The 25,175-nt window shown below is 41.2% G+C and overlaps 1 protein-coding gene across 1 annotated transcript in view; it reads right to left on the bottom strand.

Annotated features, from left to right (window-relative positions):
- The window catches only part of FBLN5 (fibulin 5), a 52,648-nt gene extending 29,236 nt beyond the window's left edge, over positions 1–23,412 (bottom strand). Inside the window, exons 1-5 of the mRNA XM_026850047.1 lie at positions 23,241–23,412; positions 22,877–23,069; positions 20,682–20,736; positions 18,203–18,254; positions 16,815–17,057 (exon numbers count right to left, since the gene is read on the bottom strand). Of these exons, the coding sequence (XP_026705848.1) occupies positions 16,815–17,057; positions 18,203–18,254; positions 20,682–20,736; positions 22,877–22,893 (367 nt within the window). The 5' untranslated portion in view covers positions 22,894–23,069; positions 23,241–23,412. The remainder of the gene's footprint in view (positions 1–16,814; positions 17,058–18,202; positions 18,255–20,681; positions 20,737–22,876; positions 23,070–23,240) is intronic.
- Positions 23,413–25,175: the final 1,763 nt, after the last annotated feature.

Genomic DNA, 25,175 nt, shown 5'->3' with positions numbered 1-25,175 from the left:
GGAAATGTATTTTTCAGCTTAACAAATGAAACATTATGGTTGTACTACCCATTTCTCAAAATCACCTATTTTGCATGATCATAAGCTACACTGAGATCTACTGGTAGAGTGGTGAGAGGAGCCAGTGAGCCCTTACTGAGAATACTCCCAGCTGCTGGGAGGTTATGTAAGTAACACTTTCTATCACAATGGAAGTGAAAAAGATGTGCAGTCAGAGCCAGGAAATGCCCACGAAGAAATTAAAACAATCTTCTAGCAAATGGTCCTTACAGTCCCCCATTGCCGAACAATGTGAGAGAGTCTCATGCAAGAACCTCTAGAGAAGGCTTATAAAATTTCACAGGAGTAGAACCATTAACACTGAAAAAGTGAATTTTGTATGGCTGAATTGTGTATTTTCTCTGCAATTCTATGGTATTGTTTTAAAAAAACCCTGTAAGAAGGAATATATTAAAAATTTAGCACTATTTATAAAGCTTTTAAACATGTCTGTGAAATCCTATTAGCTTCTTCTCCAATGAATTCTTTCAAAGACTTTTCTGTTAGGGTAGAGAGCATGAGAGAACCAAAAGAAGAGAACTGCTATTCCCACTTTTGCTCCCCAGGGAGCTTTGAGAAATCACTAGCACAAATAGTCCAGCCAGCTGGTTTAGCCAATTGGTGGTCAGTTTACATTTCCTCTAATAAGTGAACTTCTTGACCGTACATTTTAACTGAGTCATTAAGAGCTCCTTTTCCAAGTGTTTTGGCAGGCTAAAGAGGTCTGAGACTGTGAATAGACCACAATAACTGGTAAAGAGGAGAACAGCCCTACTTTTAATACGGCAGACGAATCTTATCCAAATGGATCCAGAAATTAAAGCCGCAATGAAAACAAAGGGATACAGATATCCACCTGCAGGAAACTTTCATTGCAAGGATTTCTTCTTCCATTAAAATGCAGCCACTTTGGATGTGTAACATGACAAAAGCTTTAACCATTGCTTGAACATCTTGTACAAAAAACTGTGGGAGTGAAGTATTGGAGACCTGAAAATACAAGAGAGATTCTAGGTGTGCAGTATGTGCATAGCCCGACAGAGAATTCAGTATGGATGCTCTAGTCACTCTCACAGGATACCTTGAAATCTTTAATACACATGCAAAAAGAGGACCCCATGCATGTATATAAACAAGTGATCTCCATTATGGGAACTGGAATAGTAATATGAGATTCACCACTAACTCTCACAAAGCTCCAGTAATCCTCACCAGCATCTAAATCAGAAATGGACTGAATTCAAAGCTGCTTGGCTTGAGCGTGCAAGGCAGCTTCAGTCAGAGGTGGCATGGCTGTAGATTGCCTCACATCACTGGAACTGCATGAGTCAAACACACATGCAGTGAGACTACAGTGCTTTGACTTCCTCCAGGACATTAAGACCTTACTCCCTGAAACTATCCGATAAACTAAGGAAAAGAGTCTGACTGCACTAACAAGGCTTGCAGAATATGTGTCTTAACAGTGGGTCAGTTTTTTATTTGCTTTAAAGGCTCTGTAGAGCTGACCAGTTATACATGACTCAACACTCACATCGGTAGTCCGCCCCGGCACAGCCACAGGCTCTGCAGGCAGTGGGAGTTAGAAGTCCTTCTTAGGAAGGGAGAGCTTCAGATCTCTGCCCATGGCAGCAACCCTTTCCAGCTGCTCTAGGAGCTGTCATGATTGACTATGAAGACAGTGTTAAGCTTGGCACTAAGGGCACTGGGGAGCTTATCAGAGGAGAAATTTTTTCATATTTCATCTGAATTTCAAATCTGTCCATGTGTCAGCATGCTTTATAACAATGTCAAAAGCATCACAAAGCCAAGGTAATTCTTGTATAAATGTTAGGGCCTTCTGGGCTCTTTTGTAAGCAAAGAGTGAGCAGTGGACAAAAGTCAGTGGAGAAGAAAACTCTTTGAGAATTATTCTCTGCAAATACTAGATTCTAGGCTCAGACATCAATGTCCTCATTACTTTTAATAGCAAAGAGCTATGCATGTTGGGCAGTATTCCCCTTTGAGTGTATACATAGCAAGCCATCTATTTCTTTATTTCTGTGGTGGTGATTGCTGGAAAATGCCTATAATCCCTGCTCAAATAACTGGCTTTAACCCAGATTTGGCATTCACTGTTTTATAATGATTGAGCTATATTTGCTTGCAATGTTCCGAAAATTGCTGCCGGCCAACTGGGTTGCAAACCTTCCTGGATAAAAGAAAACTATGTGGATATGGGAGCTTCACTTTATTCCAGTTAGGATGTCTACTGACAGTTCTCCTGCTCCCCTTACTCTCAGTTTATGGGTCTCTGGAAAAAGAGGTGTTTAATCTCAAAGGGCTTTTCCCCTTTCTTTCTCTCTCTGCTGTTTTAAAATCGATTCAGTTACCTTTAATGCATAAATTAGGACAGTACCTTTCAAGATTTGTGAAATCCTGAGATAACAAGCCCTCAGAGCAAATGTGCTGAGCCTTTAGAGGCAGAAAGTTGGGTTTTGTTTAGCCCCAAGAATGGCCAGTTTTGAGCAGGACCACAACAGGTTCTGAATGGTTGTGGAACTTCCAGGAAGGATGATGTGAGGCTGAAACTGCAGCAAAGAAAATTTCTGGTGGAAGTTACCTAACACTTGCAGGAGTCCTGGCCCCCACTTGTCAGTAATAAATCAATTGAGAAAAGGCCAGATCTTCTTCCCCTGTACTGATCCTGGCATAAAGATGTGTTGATCTGGATGGTCTTCACTGAATTTGCACTCTGTAAAACTCAAGATTCACTCCACTGAAATGCTGATTCTGAATATTGTCTCTACTTCACTATATCAGCTTCCATCTAGAGATCTTACAACACTTCAAACTCAATGCTAAAACTCAAAGTCCATGTGACAAAGAGAATATCACTTTCATTTTATGGAAGTCTTAGATAAATTAAAGGCTAGCACCAGTATCAGACACAGGCACCTGCACTCCATCGCACAAGACATGTTGGAGTTGACTTCTGGAAATCATCTGGTCCAAGCCTCCACTCAAAGCAAGGGCAATTCAGTCAGGTTGCTCAGGGCCTTCTCCAGATGAGGAATTTCTCCAAGGATACAATCTTTAGCCACAAACTTTATGAACCTCTGTTCCAGTTTTTGGCCACCTTCACATTTCTCTTTATATCTAATAAGAATTTCTCATTTTGCAACTTTTGCCCCTTCCTGTCCATGTGCACCTCTGAGGTGAATATGGCTGCATCTTCTCTACACACTCACATTAGACAGTGGAAGACATCAAAGAGTAAAATTCCCTCACCAGCCTTACCTTCTTAAGGCAGAGTAAACCCACTTCTCTCAACTTCTCCTTGTATATCATGTGCTCCCACCCTCTAACCACCAGAGTGGTCCTGTGCTGGATACTCTTCTGTATGCCCATGTCTTTTTTATACTAGGGAATCAGTATGATTGGGAGAATTGCGTGCCTGTGAAGGCAACAGGAATCCACTGCACACTGAACTCTCTCCTGGAGGGTAGCTAAGAGAAAATACTTAGAATGCTTCCATATACAGATTAATTGTAAACCTTGTTATCAGTGCGGTTCATCACAGCGGTAATATTTGGTGAATCTCTGCTTAATTTACTAGAAATCGTTGTGTTGGGAGACTATTTCATTGGATGCTGTACAAACACAGCTAGAACCAGGACTGCCTTACTCACACATGCAGATCTGCACATTTTTGTCCCCAAAGCTTGAAGGTAAGTCTACCTTCTATGCATCAGAATTCAGAAATTGCCAACTAGCACTGACGGCTGAACACGTGGCCAGTCACATTACCAATGTCACAGGCAGTCCCACCAGCTTTCACATTACCCATGAAAGTTCAGAAAGTCACATGTTCACATTGAGCATTCCCAAGCCAAATGCTTCAATTCCAAGTAGCCTGGCCTGAAAAAACATGTTCTGTTTAGGTATTTTTTTTAAAAAAAAGGTAAATAAATAAACAAAAAAAGGCAATGTTTCCAACCAGCAGGAACATTTAACGTCTGTGGTTATTCCTGGAGCAAACCCCTGCTCTTACTCTCCAGAAGGCACATCCCAGTGAATTTTCCATCATGTGTGTCTGCTCTAGTGAAAAGCTAGATTATGTTTTTTCCTTTATCATAATAATTTCCTTTATTAGATCCTTATAACCACAAGGCCTCTGGTCATACTCAGTCATGCAAGAGAGCAGGCACATTTTAGAAGGTACAATCTCCAGCACAGAAGCATTCCCAGCAAATTCTCAGCATGATTAGCATTTTATGATTTGTAGTCTTTCTAATCATCTCCAATCAAATACTGGTGTTCCATTCCCCACCCTAGGTCAGAGGGAATGAACCATAGATGAATCATGTATTTCTGAAATGGTTTAATGTCCCAAGGTTCTAGATGTCAACTTGAAATTTTGGTGGAGCAAAGTTTGATGATATTTTGTATCTTGTGACAATACACATCCCTTATCAGCTTCAGAATGCATATGACCTGCTGGGCCATTAATACATATACTGCAACTGTAAGCTTCTAATTGCATTTAGAGGTATTCTCCAGTCCCTGTAGGACACATCTATGCCATGGGTCTCTGGGTTTAAGTCTACACTCAGGTTTTCAAAATTGCCTGGGGAATATGGAGATAAAATTTTCACTTTTTTCACTTAAAATCATAGACAGAGTTGTAAGTCTTATTATGTGTAACCCTGTAAAAATAGTCTTATTCTCTTATGCCACTTTTCATCTATGACTAGTTAAACCTTTTGAAAATGTCAACGAGCCAGATTTACATGTTACAAGCCAAAAAAAAAAAAAATTAAAAATCACTGATTTCACTGGGAATTTTGTCCCAAAATGCAATGTAAAACCTGAATAACAATACAGGTTTTTACAAAACCATATCTTCAAAGAGCACCGATTTAGTGTGGAAGGACACCTCCTTCCTAAAGCTGGCATGCTACAGTCTTTTGGGACGAATGCATGAAACCAATTGATAGCTGTCAATGAACAGTTCTGGACTATTCCATCAGAAAGCCAGCCCTGCTTTTAATTAAAATAATTTCAATCTCCTGAATTAAAGCTCCAGATGCATTGCTTAGAGATTTGCTGAACACAGATGTTGTATATATTGCTGTACTCTGCCTGAAATAAATGATTATGATCCAAGGCTGCTCCAGTGTATGTCTGGTTTGGGATTCCCCACAGAGTTTGTGATAGCAGGAAATTAGCTTTTGGACCACATCTCCTCTCCCTGGCCCAGTTGCTGCTCCAGGAGTAAGGAGTGGCAGTCTGGCAAACTGACCCTGCACTGCTCCAAGATTCCTTCTTCAGAAAGGGGATGTCGGGCTACCCATTTAAGCTGTCTCAGCTTTGTGCTGCTCCACCATAGTGACAATAACTGTTATTTCATGGGTGGAGGCTTTTACCCATGCTATGAGCTTTCCTCTGCAGTGTTAGATAAAGCAAATGGTTTTCTTTAGTGCTTCTATGCACACTGGAAGCTGGAAATACATCAGAGGACTCAAAAGTACAGCAACTTAAAGATACCCGATAACATCTATCTCACCCTCAAATTGTGCAAGACTCTTTCTTGTTAACAATTGTTCCAGGCAGTTTTAAAATCCTTCTGCTGATACGTTTTGTACTATTTCTTCACTACACTATACGTAGTGTATCCTTGTATAACTTGATACACTACACTCTCATAAAGGGCTTTGCTATGTTTAGTCTAAAAGTAATTTTCCCTCATTTCTGCAAATTATACCTTATTCTGAAATAATCATTTTTTTTGTACACCACCAAACACAGCTTCTGCTTCTTTGACATTTACAGTTCCAATTCCTGTCATCTTACCCTAAGCTTTACAATATACTTAACTCTTTTAATCAGGTCAGCCTCAGTAACGACCCCAAGTTACTGTTGCTTTATACTGAGACTTCTATAAACTTATCTACATTTATCTGGTAGTAAAGTACTTACACCATGTGAGCAGGTTGGATCCATTCTCAGTAGAATATATTGAAGGACTATTCCCTCACTGTTACTGGAGCCTTAGCAACTTCCAGAAACTGCCCCATGCTACACTGCTCTTGCCATCGCTGCCTTGTACTGCTCATCTTCCATCAGATAATCCTGTGTTATGTTATCTCTTCATCTACTGCTGGGTTTCCAGTCTCTTAATTTTTAACCACAGTTGTAGCTTTTCTAGAAAAGTTGTAGCTTTTTCCTAGAACAGTTGTAGCTTTTCTAGACTTCTGTGTACCTAGACTTCTGTGTCACCTAGAGATGTGTTGGGGTTGTACCTCAAAGGCAGATAATGCCTTTGATACAACTAGAAATTTACTGCCTCACCAGTTAATGCTTCATTTATTCAGGGGGCTGGCTGGAAAACAAGAATTTCACTTCACAAAAAAAAAAAAAAAAAAAAAAAAAAAAAAAAAAAAAATTTTGTGGAAAAACAAAACAACCCAAACCAAACAACACAGTTAGTGTCAGATCAAGCAGTAGATCATGGATTCATTCAGACCCTGCAAGTTCCTGATGCATTCCTCTCCTCCTCCTCCTAGGCTCTCCCTGGTTAGCTGAAGCACTTATATTTTCAGCATCTGAATGCCTCATGAACACAGATTTATTTTCACTGTAGTGGCATGTTATTGACGTAGAGCTGAGCCATGGAAAAGATACGAAAGTTTTCCAGTACTTACAAATGTGTACATACACACTTGCAAGTGCCCAAATGAAGACAACCATACATACCATGACTTTCAGAAAGTGCTGAGTGCCTCTGCCTGACTCTAGACCCCTCAAGCGATTCCATATGGTTGCTCAGATATTGAGATTCCTCAGATAAGTAGTCAATTCTGAAAATAACATTGAGCAAAGATATCTGAGGTCACTCTGGCAGCCAGATCAATGGGCATTTACATGCTAAATTTCCACTGAGGATGAAAGTCAGTGAGAGTAAGGGACCTAACCAATCTTTGGCGACCTGGGCCTTCATTTCAGGTGTCGTGTCACTTATACTATTGCCCTGTCATCTGGACCATCCTCCTCATGCTGCAGCATAGCCTTATACTGCAGGGCACCTGCAACCATGACTCATGGTTGAAAAGAACTAAAAGCAGAGAGGGATTTGCTGATGTTAAAACTGAAGATGGACTTCAGTGCATCTTGTCATTCCCAATGGGCAGCACGTCCCAGCCAAGAGGCAGAATGCTTATACTACTCCCCTGAACTGGGCTGGTGATGTATAACTCTCATTCATCTTCTAGTAGCATTATTTTCTTTGAAAAATTCTCTTATGCCTTTGAAGTACTAAAATGGGAAGTCAGTCAACTGGCAGATGAAGGGGTCAGAGCACGTTAAAGTCCACACAGTATCAGGCAGCTTTTCTATTTCTGCGTGGCATCTCTCTCATGGGTCCGGTGTCTTAGGGACAAGACAAAGGAGCAATGCCAGCACATTACCTCTGCCTATAGAGTCTGGCAAAACATACAGTCCATCTGGCTGATTTGTATTAGCAAAGAAGCCAATTCATATTTTCTATATATTTTGGCTTAACATCTTCATTGTGACATATAACCATAGCCAATTTCAGACTGGAACCAAGCGAAAAGAAACAAAGCTGACCCAAAAAATATAAGGGACCTGCCAAGAAAAATGGTGACTTTTAAGTCATTGAGAATACTGCCATCTCTAGGCCCTGTGGGTGCTGCAAATATATGCAAAAATTAAAATAGAACAGAGTGCTGGTGCTATGAAAGGCACTGAAAATAAATAAGCCTTCCAGGTAAGGTGAGACACTCTATCACATACTGAACTCTTTATTTTATGCCACAGGGAGGTAGAGAAGGTGTCACTCATGCAACCAAAGTCTCTGAGGGTCCCAGCAGAAAGCTGGGCATGGACTGTCATCCACAGCCAAAACAGACACTCATAGGAAAACAAGAGAAACACAAGCCACAGAGCCAATGGACTGGGGAAGGATACTCATAAAGTCTGTCAATCTTCCAGTACTGTTAAGTGACTTAATTCTCTTTTAAGCCCTGTAATTGTCTAGTTGGCAGGACTGCCTTGCATGACAGCTATCCCACAAAGGAAAGCTCACAAAATCTGCTCCAGAGCAGACAGAGCTAGTCGGTACATACTGGCTTTAACAGATCTGGCACTGCTAAAATCCCTGGAAGTAAGACATAATAAAGGCAAGGCGGCCACAAAGCCCCACGTATCAAACCAATGTTAGCAGTGACTCTAAGGAATCATTCAGAGATTAGCAGCAGGGGTGAGAGCCCTGCCCTGGCCAGCACATGCCTGAGGATATGGCAGACTGGGCATAATTACTGCTCCTCTGAAGTGAGTCAGATAGAACCTCCTGCCAACTAGCTCTTGATGACAGCTGAAGTCTATGTATTATCTGGCTCAGAGCCCAGTGACCAATAATCCCCAATTCAGAGACCAAGTTTAACCAAGGCCATTAAACCAACCAAAACCCAGAGTATCAGCTAAACATCTTTCCTTTGCATACCCTTTCCCTCTGGAGCCTACAAAGTGCAAGAGACATGAGACTCCTGGGCTTGTGCCACCTTGCATAGCAAAGTATCATACAATTGCAAGAAAGAGGGGAAACTGAGGCACATCATGAAATAGAGAGGTCACAGTCTAAGAGAGATTTTACCATTCCTGAGTCTGGACTGTGGCCTGCACATCTAACAAGACATGGACATTGTCCCTTTTGTACTTATGTTCCATTTCTTCACAAAAGCAGTTATGTTTTGTAAGATGACACATTCTCATTCAGCTCTCCCCCTCCATATGCTACTGTTCTTCACTCCTGGCTCCCAGCCTCAGTAGAGAACCAGAAGAAACCAGAAAACTTTTAACCACCCCTAATAATCAGGTGAAGACACTTCCACAGACAGAAACAGTTCAGCTCAAGCTAGTTGAAAGCAAATTCGAACACTCCTGGTAGCCACTGTTTTTAATCATAAGGTGATCTTCTGACCAACTGTCTATTCTTCCCTCACAATGTCTAGGAAACCCATATCATGATATCAGGAGTCTGGCAGGAGGAAAATATGGCACCAAACTTGATCTTAGGCTCAAGACAGATTAACTTAAACCTAATAAATTCACTGCAAGAACTTCTCCAAGATCCTGAAATCTTCACAAAAGTCAGTGGGGACCATAATCAGAGGTCTAAGAGTTTTTGGTTTCCAGTTGACTATCCAGCTATAAACCCAGTATGACTGTAGTTCAGTCAAGTTCAGGTGTGGCTATACTGTAGTTTTGTTTAGTTTATTTTCCTTTCTCACATCAACATACATAAATACAGTTGTTCAGTGATGGTTGAAAGGCACTGACATGCAGAATGATGGACTTGCACTTACTGTTACACTTTGCCATACCCAGGAGTCTGCTATTTTCCATTCCAGTACACAGAAATACCAGCTTTCTTAATAACATGCCAGCCTTCTTGGCTTGCATGTTATATTTCTTGGTTCATTTCTACTCATTTCTTTGTGATTTGTAGAAGCTTCACAAATAAACAAAACACTGGCCTGTGCTTTAACCACCAGACTGTACTCCTCCCACACTGCACTTGACTAGGAATGAAAGAAGGAATAATCCAAGCCACAGAAGGCTCAGTTTACCCTGCTACAGACAGATACATACAACAACCTTTTTTATCAAGCCAACTCCTCCACCACAAATGGATTCACTTCGGTGAAAAGCATCATTTCCATCCTAATTCTCCTTGGTAAATTCTGCTGGGGAAGGGTACATTTACTGATGGTCAAATTTCTGTAGGAATGACCCTGCTGAGCAACCCTACTGTAAGGACTAGCTGACTCTTGCCTTTCCTCTGCCCCAGCCCATCCTCCATGCTGGTACAATGGTTTCCTGAGGGAGGAAGGAGCACTGAGTGTTTTCAGAAGTAACTTTTTACTCATTAATAATTTATAGTCAACTAGTGATTACTTTTATGAAAGTTGTTGGGGTTGTGAAGAGATCAGGCCATCAGATGAAAAACACTGAGGATGGACCCAGAAGAATTACAGTTGTGTTTGTCTGGAGCTGTACAATGTGGGTTTATCCCATGGGACAGGGCTATGCTAAGTATGTCTGTACACTGCGATGTTAATGATCTTTCTTCCATTAGTTGCCAGGCATATGGTCTTCTGTCTTAATGCACATAGTTTGTACTTTCCACGTCTTTAATTTACCTGGCTTGTCTAGTCTCATTATATTAGATAATCAAGGGTCAATCATCTTGAATTGCACTAAAGCATGAAACAAACAGCATAAATAGATGGTGACTGAAAAACTCCAGAATCAAATAACCACTAAAAGCTTTTATAGCACAGGTATTCCTGAAGTATATGGGAGATACTGATAACGTACTGAAACTTCCCCTTTCTCCTGATCTACGCAGAAACATAGACAAAATTGCCCAATGATTTCCAACCAGTTTAGTGCACTAGAGAATTAAATAAGTTCCATGTGTTTCACTTTGAGCTTTACTGTTGCATTATTATTAAACTTAGCCTCTACAATCCTGAAAATGAATTATTATTCATATTATTCATAGCCTGAAGAGTGGGCTAACAAGAGCCTTACGAAGTTCAACAAGGACAAGTGTAAGGTCTTGCACCTGGGAAAACATAATCCAGGAGAGTAGCACAGGCTGGGATCTACCTGTCTGGGGAGCAGTTCAGTGGAAAGGGACCTGGGGATTGTGGTGACAAGCTCAACATGAATGAACAGTGTGCTGCTGTGGCAAAGCAAGCCAACAGGATGCTGGGTTGCATCAACAAGGGCATCACCAGCAGAGATAAAGAAGTCATTATCCCACTCTACTCAGCAACTGTCAGACCACATCTGGAATACGCAGTGCTCAGATTTGTTCCCTGCTATACAAAAAGATGTGGACAGGCTGGAGAGTGTCCAGAGAAGGGCCACAAAGGTGATCAAAGGACTGGGAAGCCTGCCATGTCAGGAAAGGCTGAGAGATCTGGGCTTGTTCAGCCTTGAGAAGAGAAGGCTTAGGGGAGACCTTATCACCAAGTTCCAGTATTTAAAGGGTAGCTACAAAGAAGATGGAGATTCCCTTCTTACAAAGAGTCACATGGAAAAGATGAGGGGTAATGGGTACAAGTTACTCCTGTGGAGATTCTGGTTGGACAGAAGAGGAAAATTTTTCACAGCAGGAGCAGTCAGCAACTAGAATAATCTCCCCAGGCAAGTCATGGATTCCCTAACATTTGACACTTTTAAGATTCAGCTGGACAAGCTGCCGGGCCACCTTGTCTAGACTGTGCTTTTGGCAGAAAGGTAGGACCAGATGATCCTTGAGGTCCCTTCCAAACTGGTATTCTATGATTCTACGATTTTGTGATTTGCGTTTACACAGAATGGCCTGAAGCCCCAAAATACCCAGCATGCTTATCTATGGCAAAGTCAAGAACTAAATTAAAAATCCTCCAACCCAAGCCCTAGCCACCAACTATAGCTTCTTCTTGAAATGCTTCAGAGGCAACTTTTCTGTTGTGACAGTAGCTTGAGGTCCAAATTCACATTTCACCATACAAAACCTGACAGGAAAACTATCTTATGAACAAAGGCTACACATCATGGCCCTTAATTCAATCAGGAGTTATCATCAATTACATATCCTTCCAGGAACCTGCCCTCAACCTCTTGCAGAACCTATTTTCACGCAATCTTACTTTTTTCTTTAGTTAATTTGGACATGATGGCAGTGCTGCCCTAACAGGGACCATGCATAGGCTTCAGAAACTGGCCCTTTGGAATAGCCAAAGTGATTGTTTCACAGACCAAGAGGAAAAAGAAAAGACACAAAGCTGAACCAAATAGGACTAAAAAAGGCAATGACAGGAGTGGATTCCATTTGTTTTTCCTTTCTACAACCCCTTCCAGGGCATAATCTCCTTGCTGCATTTCCCTCCTGTTCTTCCTCCTGTTTCTATATGCCCAGAGAGGTCACTAGAAAAGTCACTATTAGGAGGCAGCCTGACTTAGTGGCTAAACCATTGGATAAAGATTTCTGGCCTATATCCCCAGCATAGCCAGGGGCCTGCCTCAGGACCTGGGCACCTCCTTTCAGTTCCCTGTATCTTCATTTCCCTCCCCTCTTCCCAGACATGCACATCTATTCCTTTATTTTGCTTGAAAACTCATCTAGGCATAGGCGGTTTTTAATGAGGTTGCACCCAGGGCAAGTCAGTACAATTTCAGGCTTGGAAGTGGGGTTTAGGTATGCTTGCAGTATAAACGATAATGACCTGAAACCCATCTGTGCAAAAGTAATGTTTTGAAGGAAGGAGTTTCACTCCATGAATGTAGGACGGGGGACCTGTAGGTGGGGAATGAAGGAGATCCTAGCAGTCTGTGAGAAATGAGGAAAGTTGAAGCAATGACTTACTCCACAGACGAAGCTTTGAAGAACAATTCTGTCTTACTTGGAAAGAGGATCTTTCCATTTCCCTCTGTTTTCACATTTATTCGTTTTAGCTTTTGTTTTAAAAATAAAGATGATGTCTTTCTTAGTTTTATCATTAACTCCTCTGGCCTCCTCCCTGCTTTCTCTCTCTAGATCATGCTTATCTTGCCTTATGCTTATACCTTTCCTAACATCTACTTGTCTGTCTTTGTGGTCTGTTTTGTCCAATCCCTCCATTTAACCCTCTTAGATGCTTCCCCATCCCCATCATCTCCTCACTTTGTGTATGTGCACTAATGGGAGAGAAAGCAAAACTAAGAGCCACACATTACAGTTCTTTCCACAATGCCCAGAAGGATCTGTCTGAGGCATGTTTTAAAGATCATTGTAAATCAGGAAACAGCAAGGTGGAGTGAAGGGAAATTGGAAGGAACTCTCAGCTTACAAATGTATAATGCAAGAACATGGGCCCTCGCCTCCGGTTTAATCTTGCCAACAGTTACTAGACCGAGTTCCTTGAACAAAAAGTCATTATTATGACTAACCATTCTGTATTTATAGACAAGTAGCATTAGAAGACAAACAGTTCAAGCAGTGCTCTTGTGCTAGATGTTCTTTGCTTTTTCCTGTATGTGGTCTTTTATTCCAGTGTTAATTGTGGTTATAAATCATCTCAACCTGCTTTGGAATGAGTTCACACAGACTTCGTGCTGTTGAAAACACAGTACGTTTATACTTACAAAATGTAAAGCATTCAGAAACTCCAGAGGTAAAAATACCATGTATCAGGATTCAAAACCAAAACAGATTTAAAAAGTAATTATCATTAAAATACTTCTCTGCCTGTTGCCACAAATGTCTACAGCTACTTCTGCACCACACAGAGGCCACTGGAGTGGTCAAAATGGTCACTGACAGGTGTCTTTGAGGGGCTCTTGTGCTAGGAAAGGTATTGTTTTCACAAAGGATGAGATCTGGAGATAAAAGAGTGTTAAGACTGAGTGGTGAACAGGATGGGGAAGGGATGTGGACACCTAACCCCATCCAGGCCAGAAAGGATGAGGCAAAAAAAAACTTGAAAGGGAGAAGAATGGCTTATGTTTCTTTTTTGCTATATTGGAATATATTAGCCCCAGAAGGGGGAATGTTATTTAAACCACCCGGGGTACACATTCCTCTGAGAGCCAGGGAACGTGGAGCCCTGGCAGGCAGGCCAAATGCCAGGCTGGGACAGAGCAACCCTCTCACAGTCTTCCTACATTTCTGTCAGCTCTAGCAAAGAGGGAGATAAAAAAAAGAAAAAGAAAAAAAAAAAAAAAGAGCCTATTAAATCACATACAGCTTTCGGATCAAATTTTTATTAATCTCATACAGCTTTCGGATCAAATTTTTATCCTGTTTCACTTTGGAAGTCACTTGAACGAGCTCAGTGCTTCAAAGCTGAGGCTGCAAATCTCCCAGGGAAGGTTCCTGTGTTTAATAAGCTGTTTTGACTGGAATTCAAAGAGAAAGTAAAGGTTTCTGTTGGCCTAGCAATAAAAAACGTGGCCCAGGCCTGTAACCCCATATCTGACCAGACAAAAATGTGTACTCTGTTAAAAGCTGGAGGTTTCTCAGAAACGCTGGCATTAGAATAACTCTGGTTCCCCTGAAGTCAGTAGCAAAAAGTCTCATCATCTCTAATGGAAATACCTGTGACTAATTTTATTTGGAAAGAAGGTGATGGGAGGTGGTGCCAAAACACCACCTGTAAGTTATATAGTGTCTCAGCTACTGGACAAAATAGCTTCCAGTTTACTCTTTTCAACCATTTCACCACAAAATTAACCCTTGTCAGGCTTCATAGCCTAGGAGCATGCTGAATGCTGACAATCAAGGAAGCACAGAGCAACTGAAACACCATTAACATGAGCAATGCTTATAATTAGCTTATAATAGGATGGAGCCAAGATTCATGTGATTCAGACTTTCTTGAATAACCCGGGTAAAATTTTGGTTGCTCCTGAGGACTCTGTCAAGGTTCCCTGGTGTCTTGTCTGCAAAGCCTTCAAGCATGAAACTGCATGTCACCCTACTAACTGCACCAGAAGTCCTGGAAACAGGGAATCAGGCCTTTCTACCATCACTGTAGTGAGACATGTACTAGTACCACTTCCCTTAGTATCCACATTTTCCATCCTAGGGCATACAGATACAAAAATAAATATTCCACCAGAACAGTGAACGTGCCCAGAGGATTTCACTAAATGAAAAATGAAATCTAACCCCAGCAGAGACCCCTTCGCTCTGACACGTCTTGTTTTCTTTAAGTTTTATTTTTCTTCCTTTAACACAAATGTGATTCAAACCTGATGTGGGCTTTCAAAAACTGTTCACAGCTAACTGTGGCACTCAAATGGCAGTCTGTCCTTCCCATCTATTCTAGTTAATGTCTCTAGTCACCAAACTTTACTTCACTATTAAATTCCCCTATTTGAAAGTTAGACAGAAGTGAACAGCCCTGACTGAAGAAAGCATTAGTCCTCACATTTCTGCCAGCATGGATAGAAACATATATGCCCTTTGCAGGCTGGAAGGGCCACTGTAAAAAATCCACCTGTTTTGATTACTATGGTTTGCATGCAGCAGGCCAGACAGTAAAATACAGGAGTTTCATTTCCCCTTTGATTTCAGCACTTCTTTTCCACTAACCACCCTATTTCCTGATTCATCTACATCAAAGTTAGCAAAATGAAAACATTCCTGGAAATCTACATATTAGCAGATAACTGAGGTGGATCAATTTGCTACGATGAGAAGGACTAGTTGCAATTTTCAAAGGACTGAGTAGTATTATTTTTACAGCAAAGTCATCAGTTATCCCAGGATTCCAGACCTCCTCATTAAAAAAACAGGGGGTTTTGATGTATCAGTAGGTAATACTATTAGCACTGGTTAGAAAATACATTTTTCCCACCTTGGAACATAATGAGGGCAATGATTCAAACAGAAAAATGTGCCTCAGAGTAGCTGAATTTCATAGGTACTGTGAAGCATCATGGTCTCCTCACTAGGGAAGCGGTCAAAGTACATCATCTGAAACTAAGTCCTGCCAGAAATTTCAGACAATAGGGCAGAATCAACCCAAAAGACATATCAGTTTTAGCTCTTGTGTTGTTCTGCAGCAGCATTCAAAAAAGAAATATTCCAAGTTAAGTGCAGTTCCTTAGTCTAAAGACAGGCAAAATTCTCTATGGAAAACTTGTATCTTCTGTGATTTGGGCTTTTTGCTTGTCAAAGATGAGTCTTATTTCAAAAAAGATTTTGATAAAAACCTTCAGACAATTAGCTACATGTAATAACACATAAAAACCTCACTTTACCATTAGGATAACTGAGACATAGAAAAAAGTAGTGGTTATAGATTAACTTTGTGGTAGACTTGTGGGCTACATCTCTATCATTTACCCTGAGCTGCCACCACCGATCAGATTGATACTGATCTTTTGAGTCCAAGTTTGGCATCAAAATAAATATTTTGGACAGTGGAATTACTTTCATTTAGTTCAGAAATTTTCTCTCCATTCCTTCATAACATGACATTATCAAAAGCAAGCAAACCAAAGGAAGATAATCTAAATCTCCCTTAAATCTGAGTAACAGAGGAGCAGCTTATATCTAAGTTAAGCACAGTATAAAAGTGGATTCTGAACAGTGATTCTTTCCCCGCATGTTTGCGCATTGCATCAAACAAGGGAGTTCCAGACTCAGCTGAAGTCATCAAAGCAATGGTAGTGCTAACCAGTTGTGTACCACCCTCTAGATAAGAAACATATGTGCTCCAAAGGGCTTGTAGTCTAAGTGAAGCAGACAAAGTGTGGGAGGAAACAACTCTTATTTATACCATTTACAGGAGGAAGACTGAGGTCCAGAAATTTGAACAAGGTCACATGTGGCCAAGAACTGAATCTAGGTTTCCTCAGTCCCCATCTAACACTGCAAATGGAGAGCCATTGTCTCTCTCAAGGACATAATCATAAGCATAAAAGGCATGCCTTTGATGTGCTGACAAATCACCTGCCATCAGGTGGTTGTTTATCTCATAAAGACATTACTTTTCTCATAAAAGTGGGTTTCCTGATTAAATAATTGGACTAAATTATACTGTAGCTTGCATTGAATAATGACTATATGAAACACAGCTCACATCCTTTAAAACAAATGTAGCTGAATTTCAAAATACTGGGCTTGAGTGATTCAATAACAAAAGGGCAATTGCAGAACAATTGTTTCAGCAATGTCAGAGAAGCTTTAATATAAACAAATATATAAAATAAAGATTTCTACTACTTACCAGCACACTGATTGTTTTCATCCAACTGGTAACCAAATCGACACATCAGAGGTCTTGTAACAGTAGGGTAGTTAGGGACAGGGCCTGGTGCTGGGGGCGGTGGATAAATATTTGAATAAGGATTCAGATATGGTGATCGATACACTGGGTTTGTTCGGGGTACGCACAAATAGCCACCATTCTGGTTGACACACACCATATCTCCTCTGCAGGCCTCAGGAATAGTCCGACATTCATCAATATCTGGAAAGAAGTTGCGAAAGTTAAATGACTGATTGCTTCTTAATGAGACCCATATAAAAAATAGTTAACATTTTTCTCAAGACTTTGATAACAAATTTGGTGCTCTCTTTTTGAAGATAAAAATTAATCCTTCCTTGTAGAGCCTCACTTTGAAGTTATCATTCTAAAACAGGAAGCATCCAATATATTCAATATATCCTCTGCTCTGCTTGTTTTACTCCACAATTAGAGGGTGGAGAGAGGGGGAAAGCCTGCTTTGTTATTCCTTAAATGTTCGGTTTAAACACTGATTTACACATGGCTACAGCACACTACCGCCTGTTCCTGTTAGAGGGTCTGTCCAAACCACAACATGAAGATCAGGATTTCAAACACTGGTGGTTTGGTTTGCCCAGCTGTGAAACTTGGATTCTGATTTGGAACTCCCAAGCTTCCTCCCACAGAAAAAGTTAGGGATGTTCAGATCTGGGGACACAATTCAGGCCTCTTTCTTGCTTTGATTGAGATTGCTGCTGAATTAAATTCAGAAAGATACAAATGGTTTAGTGAAACTAAGCATTTGCCTGGTTCTCAGGGCACAGAAGCAGTAGGCTGCTATGACAGGGCATGCAATCTGTTGCTGTTTGTTCTCTTATAGCATGCAGAACATGCTGCCCTGGAGACTGAATGCCACTGATAAAAAGATGCTATAGGGCAAAGTGCTTGCTTGCCTACATTGCCTCAACAATTTACCTGGAGTTTCAATGCTGAGCAGTGGTAGACTTTATCTGAGCCTCCAGGTGGAGGCTGTCAACAAAGACAGTAAATACTGAGTTTGGAAGAGAAAGAGAAGGAGGGTGAACAACCCTTGTTATTTGGGAACTAGACTGAGCTCCCATCAAAACGCATCATTTTCTATTTGAGAAACACTGACAGTCAATTAGTCTCTCAACACTGTCAAAGATTGGTATATACTTGTGCTATGTAAACACAAACACATATTTTCATATAAATTTGTTTAGTATATACATACACACAAACACACATATTTGTCACACAGCAAGAACTTTTCAGCTAAAACATACTAACAGCAGCACAATGTTAACTTAATCAAGTCAAGATTTCTGAACCCCAATTTAAAGGTATTGATTTAATTAAAGTCCTACCTAAGCACTGCCCAGAGGCACGGTCCAGGTCAAACCCATTAGTGCATTGTTGCTAAAATGAGAAAACAAAGGACAGTCAGTGACTGTGAAATGTGTTGCAGAGTCAAATGCTCATCTGGATTATTATGCTCAGTACAATTGTTCAGCACTATGTAGTACATCAAAATAAAGTCACTTCCCCAAGGGACAGTCAGCAAGGCATGGACCTGAGGCCTCGGCACATATGCCAGCTGCTTAACTCAGAAGGTAGGTAGTTCCCTCAGGTGCTGATAGTGTCAGACTGTTCCTCTCCCCAGGGTAACCAACGCATAATATGTGATGGGCTCCACACCTGTGCTTAACACAGAAGTTACATTCTTGTGGTTTGGGGTCTTGCTTTTGCCAGAACAGGAGGTTCGGTTAAAAAATACTAACTAACCTCTCTAACAGGCTCTGACGTGCCACAGATAGACCATTCAGTACATACACCTCAACATGTTAGCCATCTGACTGAAGTCGCAGTTAAAACATAACAAGCTTAATAAAAGTAAGGCTTTTTGTTTACACCAAACCTTTTGCTTTTTAGAGGATAGATCTTTAGATGGCATGCGTTCCATGTGTACGAGGTTACTGGAGGCCTTGTTCCTTACTATCCTGTGGTGCTGGTCTTTATCAGGGCTGCAACCTTGAGTCTTCAGCACCTCATCAGTGACCCTGAACATTTCTAAACCAGTGAGATTCCTGGTGAGGATTGTGACAAAGCCCATTAAAAGGATTCCCATCTCTCCCTGGTTTTTGACTGGGCCTCCAGTGGGACAGGCTATTGACACAGGCACAGAATCCTACTAGTAAATAGGCTATACTAAGGAATGTAAGCAAGAGATATCCAGAAAACAGGAACCACTGAAGTAACCAGAGGGCTGAGGGATCGAATGTGTTCAACATTCTTCCTTTTTTGTTGTTGCTAGATGATAGCCACACTTATTTTTGGACTTTGTGGAAAAGTATTTGGTTCATGTTTGGGAAAGTTGTGGATGGGAGACAAGGGGTTACCGAGTTAAGTCGGTAGAAGTGGGCCATTGCAGGAACAAGGGAGGGGACATGAACTGAAATACATGGCACTGTTTGGACTGCACCTGCCATTGGCACATATGAATATACAAAATCACTGCTAGAAGTGTCAAACAAGTATGAAGGAATTCTGCCTTCATTTGTTTTGATGTTCTGAGGTGTTTTGGTATCATGTTGTGGAAAGCCAAGATACTCTGATGAGAGAGTATATAATCAACTTCATGTTTTAAATAATGTACATACTCTACCTTTTGTTCTCATTTCTGTGCTGTGTCACATACACTACACCTAGTTACCAGGAACAGTTAAGATTGTTTTTAACAAAATTATTTTCTTTTGGATGATAAATGATGATTCAGAAGCACTGAAACTACTGTAGAACTTGTTTCAACAACTTTCTAGTACTTTAGACTAGAAAAGATTCCAATATTGTTGAAATGACCAGTGTCAATATCTTTAGAAAGAATTCATTGCTATCATTTTGGTTTCAAGTTGCTTTTCGCTTAGACTTCAAAAATCAATTTACGGTACAAGATGTTTTTATGAAAATTGCAATGGAAACAATATTTTTTAAACTATAAAAACAAACCCTTAAAGATATCTCAAAAATTCTCCAGGGGCATGAAAAGCATTTCGCATACAGATCCAATGTTGACAAAACTATCAATAAGCATGCAATGTGCAGGAAATTTTCAATGTAATAGAAAAAAAAATTACATTTCAGAGACTTTTGGCAAAGGTATTTAGGAACACAGCTCTGGACACTGAATATATCTGGATTATCAACTAGGAATCCAAACTTAATATGCCTTTGAGAACTGCTTTTTCTAATTTAAAGTCCACATGGAACCCAAGAACACAAAGAACTAATGCTTCTGCTATTTCAAGAACTGGACTGCTTTACTTCCATCCACCCTCAAAAGCCCTGCTTCTTGAAAGAAATTATTTTGGGCATAAATTAAAATGAAAACTAGGATACAGTCATTCAGGATCACAGTACAAAATTAAAAAAAGACAATATCCTGCTACACACAGAAAATGCTTATTTATATGAGTAAGTTTTCCAAGTGTGGATGTTCCCCACCATAGAACTGAGCCATCCCTGCTCTTGTCAGATGGCTTCTCCTATTTCCTTTTACAAAAGTGTTCAATTCAGAGGCAGAATCAGGGTTTCACTGAGGTCCAGGTTTCTACAGGGATATTTTGCTGAGCTGGCAAGGATGAGACAATAAGCTCAGTCCATATTCAACTCCAGAATCCTGCTGGCTCCAAGTTCTCCCCTCTAAACCCTTAGACCACACAGCTTCCTTTTCATGTAAACCCCAGACCACAGAGCTTCCGATTCACCTGCTAGCCAGTTAAGTCTTATGCCATATAGCGCCTCAGTACAAACCAAACCAGTACATAGATCTCTGTGTGCACCTCTCACCTGTGCTTTTCCAGGGCTTGAAAGGCAGACGACCAGTGTGAAAGCAGTCAGTATCCTGTAATGTGCATAGAAAATAAACTGAAAACCTTCTGATATCCAGGCTCATTATATAGAATTAAATACACATGGACACATTAATTTCAAGTGACACTTCAGCGTATTTCACAGAGTTTTGCTAACACAATTTTGGCTTCTGGAGAAGGAGTAATACAACTGTGGGCCAGATTTAGATCTCAGAGTCACTAATTTTACTATGGTTTTATGCAACCGGGATCAGAATCAGACTATATTGTCTATTAACTAATTTATTTTTATGACACTCCATGGAGCAGCTATTTAATGAACAAGTGTGTAATATTCAATAAAACTTTTTTGTCCCTCTCTGACACCTTTTGAGAATATAAAAATTTTCCTTGTACATTATGCACATTTTACAGATGGGTAAACCAGAGCAGAGGCCCTGTCTAAACTCACAGTGCAACGCATTGTCAGGGCTGCAGACATGTCATGCAGGAGGTCCTGAATTCAAGCCAGTTGCTCCAACCGCTAAACCGCATTTCATCCCCAGGAGACTATATTTGAGATTAATCCATTTTCTTAGGGCCAGATTCTGTCCCTTTACTCAATTTTGACTAATACATTGCTCTGCAAGTAGACACACTGTGCCAGGTCATCAGCTACTAGAAGTTGCTATCTTCAGTGGAGTCTTCTCAGTTATATCATCTTAGCATCTGGTGGGACTTACTGCATCGCTTCACTGCAACTGAAAGAAGAGGATCCTTTGCTAACAGAGCTCTGTGGGTGGTTTTGGAACTCCTTACCTGGAGCATAAAAATTCTGGTCAACTAAGTGCCCACCCCCAAGTATCTACTAACAGACAGAAAACCAGGAAAGGACAGTAAGATTTTTTTTTCCCCTATGCACCATGGATTTCAGTGTTTTGCTGCTGCCTTATATAAAACTTTTTCTCAATACAATTAGACCCGTATCTTGCTTATCTTGGATCCTAGTTCTGAATGGTAATTGTATACAATACATTCCCACAAAACCAGTACAGGAAGCAGAGGATATTTTAGGTAGCCTTATTTCTGCTAGCCCAGCAAGCTGCCAACTTTCTCTCTTAGAGCTGTCTGATTTCCAGTGCAAACTGAGCTGCTGAACAAGACCTACAAATGCATCAGACAAAACCACACAGAAACAGTGACCAACACATTTGAGGAAACTTGTTTTAAATGAGGAGACAGGCAAAAGCCCTGAAGAGTAAACATAAACCCTAAAATGGTCGTTCATAGTGCTGCAGAGACAGATCGTGCTTGTTGGCAACTTTTGAGTGACAAGGAAAAGCAATTTCTGCACAGACTTTTCCTTAGAGTTGGATGCAAAGCATTCAAAGTACAATGTTATCCATTTAGGCTTGCACTGCATTTATTGATTCCTCAAATCTTTTTGAAGAGATTTTAAAGCATGCACTGGTACAAAGACTGCAAAGTCACTTTGAATATAGCAAGAGCAGCACTAGAAGGAAATAGAGCACGTTATAGCTGAACATTAACATACCTAGCAACTGGACTATGCTCTACGTTACTGCAGAGCAGTGCACGCTAACAAAAATCCCCTATAAAACTGGTAGACAAAACTCACAGGTTTCTAGATATATGTTTAGTTTCCATTGCTACAAGATGATATATTCTTTTCTCTTGGTGGGGGGGTGACCTCACTGCCTCAGATGTGTTCTGTCTGCAACCACCATCTCAATTTGCTGGTTACTTTAGATCTCAAATCCCCTCAAGAATTATTAACAGATATGCAGCACAACCTATCAACACTATATGCAGCTGGTCACAGTAGCTTACCCAGCAGGCAAATTATTTTAAACTAGTAATTAACTTCTGCAGTGGTAACTAATTGGCTTCAAATCAATCACTGTAGCCAGCGGCATCATTTGCTGTAGCAATTCAGCACTCCTGTGGATGCCAGGGTTTGTAAAGCAGAGTATAAGCGTAGATTGAGAAGGGACTCATCAGAGACAGCACAGATTTAATAACAGATGGATCATTTTTCCCCACCTCTGATCATTGAGATCTCTTTGCAAATAGCTTTAGCAAGTGAATTGGCATACTCAATCCCTGCCACAGATATTTTCCACAGCTAAGTTTCCCTTCAGTAAGTAAAGAAGTTTCATGCATACCACTTACCTTTTTAATCCTTGCATGTCCAAAACCGTTGGGGAAAGGTGGAAAAAAACCAGAGTCTGTGCTGATGAATATCTAGAAAGTTTTTCCAAACATTACCCTCTGCTAGCACTTCAGTCCCTCAGTCATTTGTAGTCCAAAGAATGAAATAGCAAGTAATGGAGAAGATCAGGAGCCGTCTGTACCTCCTCAGACACTGGAGAGAATACAGAGAAAGCACCTGGTTTTGCTTAGTTCTCTTCTGTAATTCAGCATTAAACCAATTGGAGGAGGAATGTTAAAAATGAACACTTCATTTTCTAAGTATGTTAAACAATGCAAATGGGGGCCTCAGCCTGGGACAGCTGGTTTAGATTACAAAGCTCACCAACTGGCTAGACTCCTCACAACAACCTCGAGGAGCCTGCCAGGATAAAACACTAACAGCTTGAAGGAAAGCCTCTCCCGCTGCAAACTTCACAGTTAAATGTGCCTCAGAGCAGAGAGCACCGTTATTGGACAGGAACCCTTATCAAGGGACTGGAGAAGGAAAGGGATTGTTTTCCTTGCTCTGAGAACAAAAAAAAACCCAGGCTTTTTGGAGGCCCTCTAGCCAGTGTCTCAGACGATGAATATGCAACACTCACTGGTTTGTGCCAATGGCATACTGATGAAAGGTCTGACCCTCTGGGAGGTGAGTAATTTGAATTCATGACTATCGCAGCTACAGGAACTACATGACTTTGGGATTATTTGAAAACAGGAATAAACAAATTAAACATTCAAAGGAAAACAAATGGCTTGTCTACAAACACTGGACCTTTTAAAACTGACCCCACACTTAGGGGAGCAGTTTGTGAAGTGGAATATTTCTCAGGAAAGACATAACTTGCAGATCTCCAGTTATGATTGAAGAGGAAGGAAATGTACTTTTTCAGGTGTTTTGCAACTTTGCCACAGGCAGAGCTCTAGTAGGTCAAGCAGAGCATTTATGAGATGTGAGAGGTAAGCAATCAGATGCTACAAAGACTATGCTAGACCCAATAGACCCAAAGATGAACACTGAAATTAACTACAGACATAGACATTACCTGGCTACTTCGAATTTCTACTGAGTTTTCCATTTGAGGAAACCCTTTATTCCTAAGGAATGTGAAATGTCCGACAAGATAAAAATCTATCATACATCTCTCTGTAACAGACTCAGAAAAACAGAGTTGTAACAGATATTCTTAAAACTGTCCTCTCCTCTAAGCATGGATAGCCAGCTTGAGATAGAAAGATTGAGCTGCTTCAGGGTTGCTGAGCACCCACAAGTTCTATTGGTGCCAATGGGAAGTGCAAGATTTCTTCTGTACCTCACTAACTGGCTGTAATTGTCCAAATTACCAGAAGCTCAGTATCTTTTCTGGCAGTCTGTCTCTCAGTGACTTTCTTATATCACTGGCATTGCATGGAAAATGAAATCTCCTAGAATTATTCAGTGTTGATATATTTCTAGATAAACAAGAACCAATTAAATTATTTTAGACTTCCCAAAATGTTAACAAGAACCCAGATAACTGTGAGTCCTGAAGAAACTCACTGGACATGTTGTGAGAGGAAAGTTTTATCATGGGCCAGAAAACAGGCAACCGATAGAAAGCAAAGACTGGGAAAATTTTCATGAGGCTGTCCTGGTTTGGGTGAGTGGGGTGGGTTTGGTAGCAGGGGAGGGGGCTACAGCAGTGGCCCTGTGAGATGTGTCTCAAAGCTCCCCTGGCTCCAGGTCGGACCCGTCTTTGCACCAAGGCCGCGCTGATTACCTATGCCTCTGTGATAATGTATTTAAGAAGGGAAACCTGGGAGGAGTTGGGGGAGTTGTGAGGAGAAGTTGCAAGGAGAACATCTGTGCCAACACCGAGGTGAGTGGAGGAAAGGAGAAAGGGGGGAAGTGCACCAGAGCAGACTCCCCTGTATCCCGCGGTGAGATGGCAGGGCCACCCCCCGCCACCCATGGGGGTCACTGGTGGAGCAGATGTTGATTTGCAGCCTGGGGGGGGCCCCACATCGAACCAGTGATTACACCTGAAGGCCCCGCTGCTGTAGGTTGGTGCTGGGACACTGCAACACGCGGGGGTGACACACACACCTGTGGGAGTGACTCATGTCAGAGCTGGTTTGTGGAGGGCTGTCTCCTGTGAGAGGGGGACTGCGCTGGAACAGGGGAGGAATGCCAGGAATTTCCCCCCGCTGAGGTGGAAGAAGCAGCAGGACTGACTGCACCCCCCATTCCCTGCCCCCTGCTCTGCTGAGGGAGAGGAGGTAGAGATAGCGGGAGCAA

This window comes from Athene cunicularia, assembly GCF_003259725.1.
Source record: "Athene cunicularia isolate RWA chromosome 5 unlocalized genomic scaffold, athCun1 chr5_part1, whole genome shotgun sequence".
Taxonomy (NCBI): domain Eukaryota; kingdom Metazoa; phylum Chordata; class Aves; order Strigiformes; family Strigidae; genus Athene; species Athene cunicularia.
Note: the sequence above shows the minus strand (reverse complement) of the source record. Positions and strands in the feature narration are given on the sequence as shown.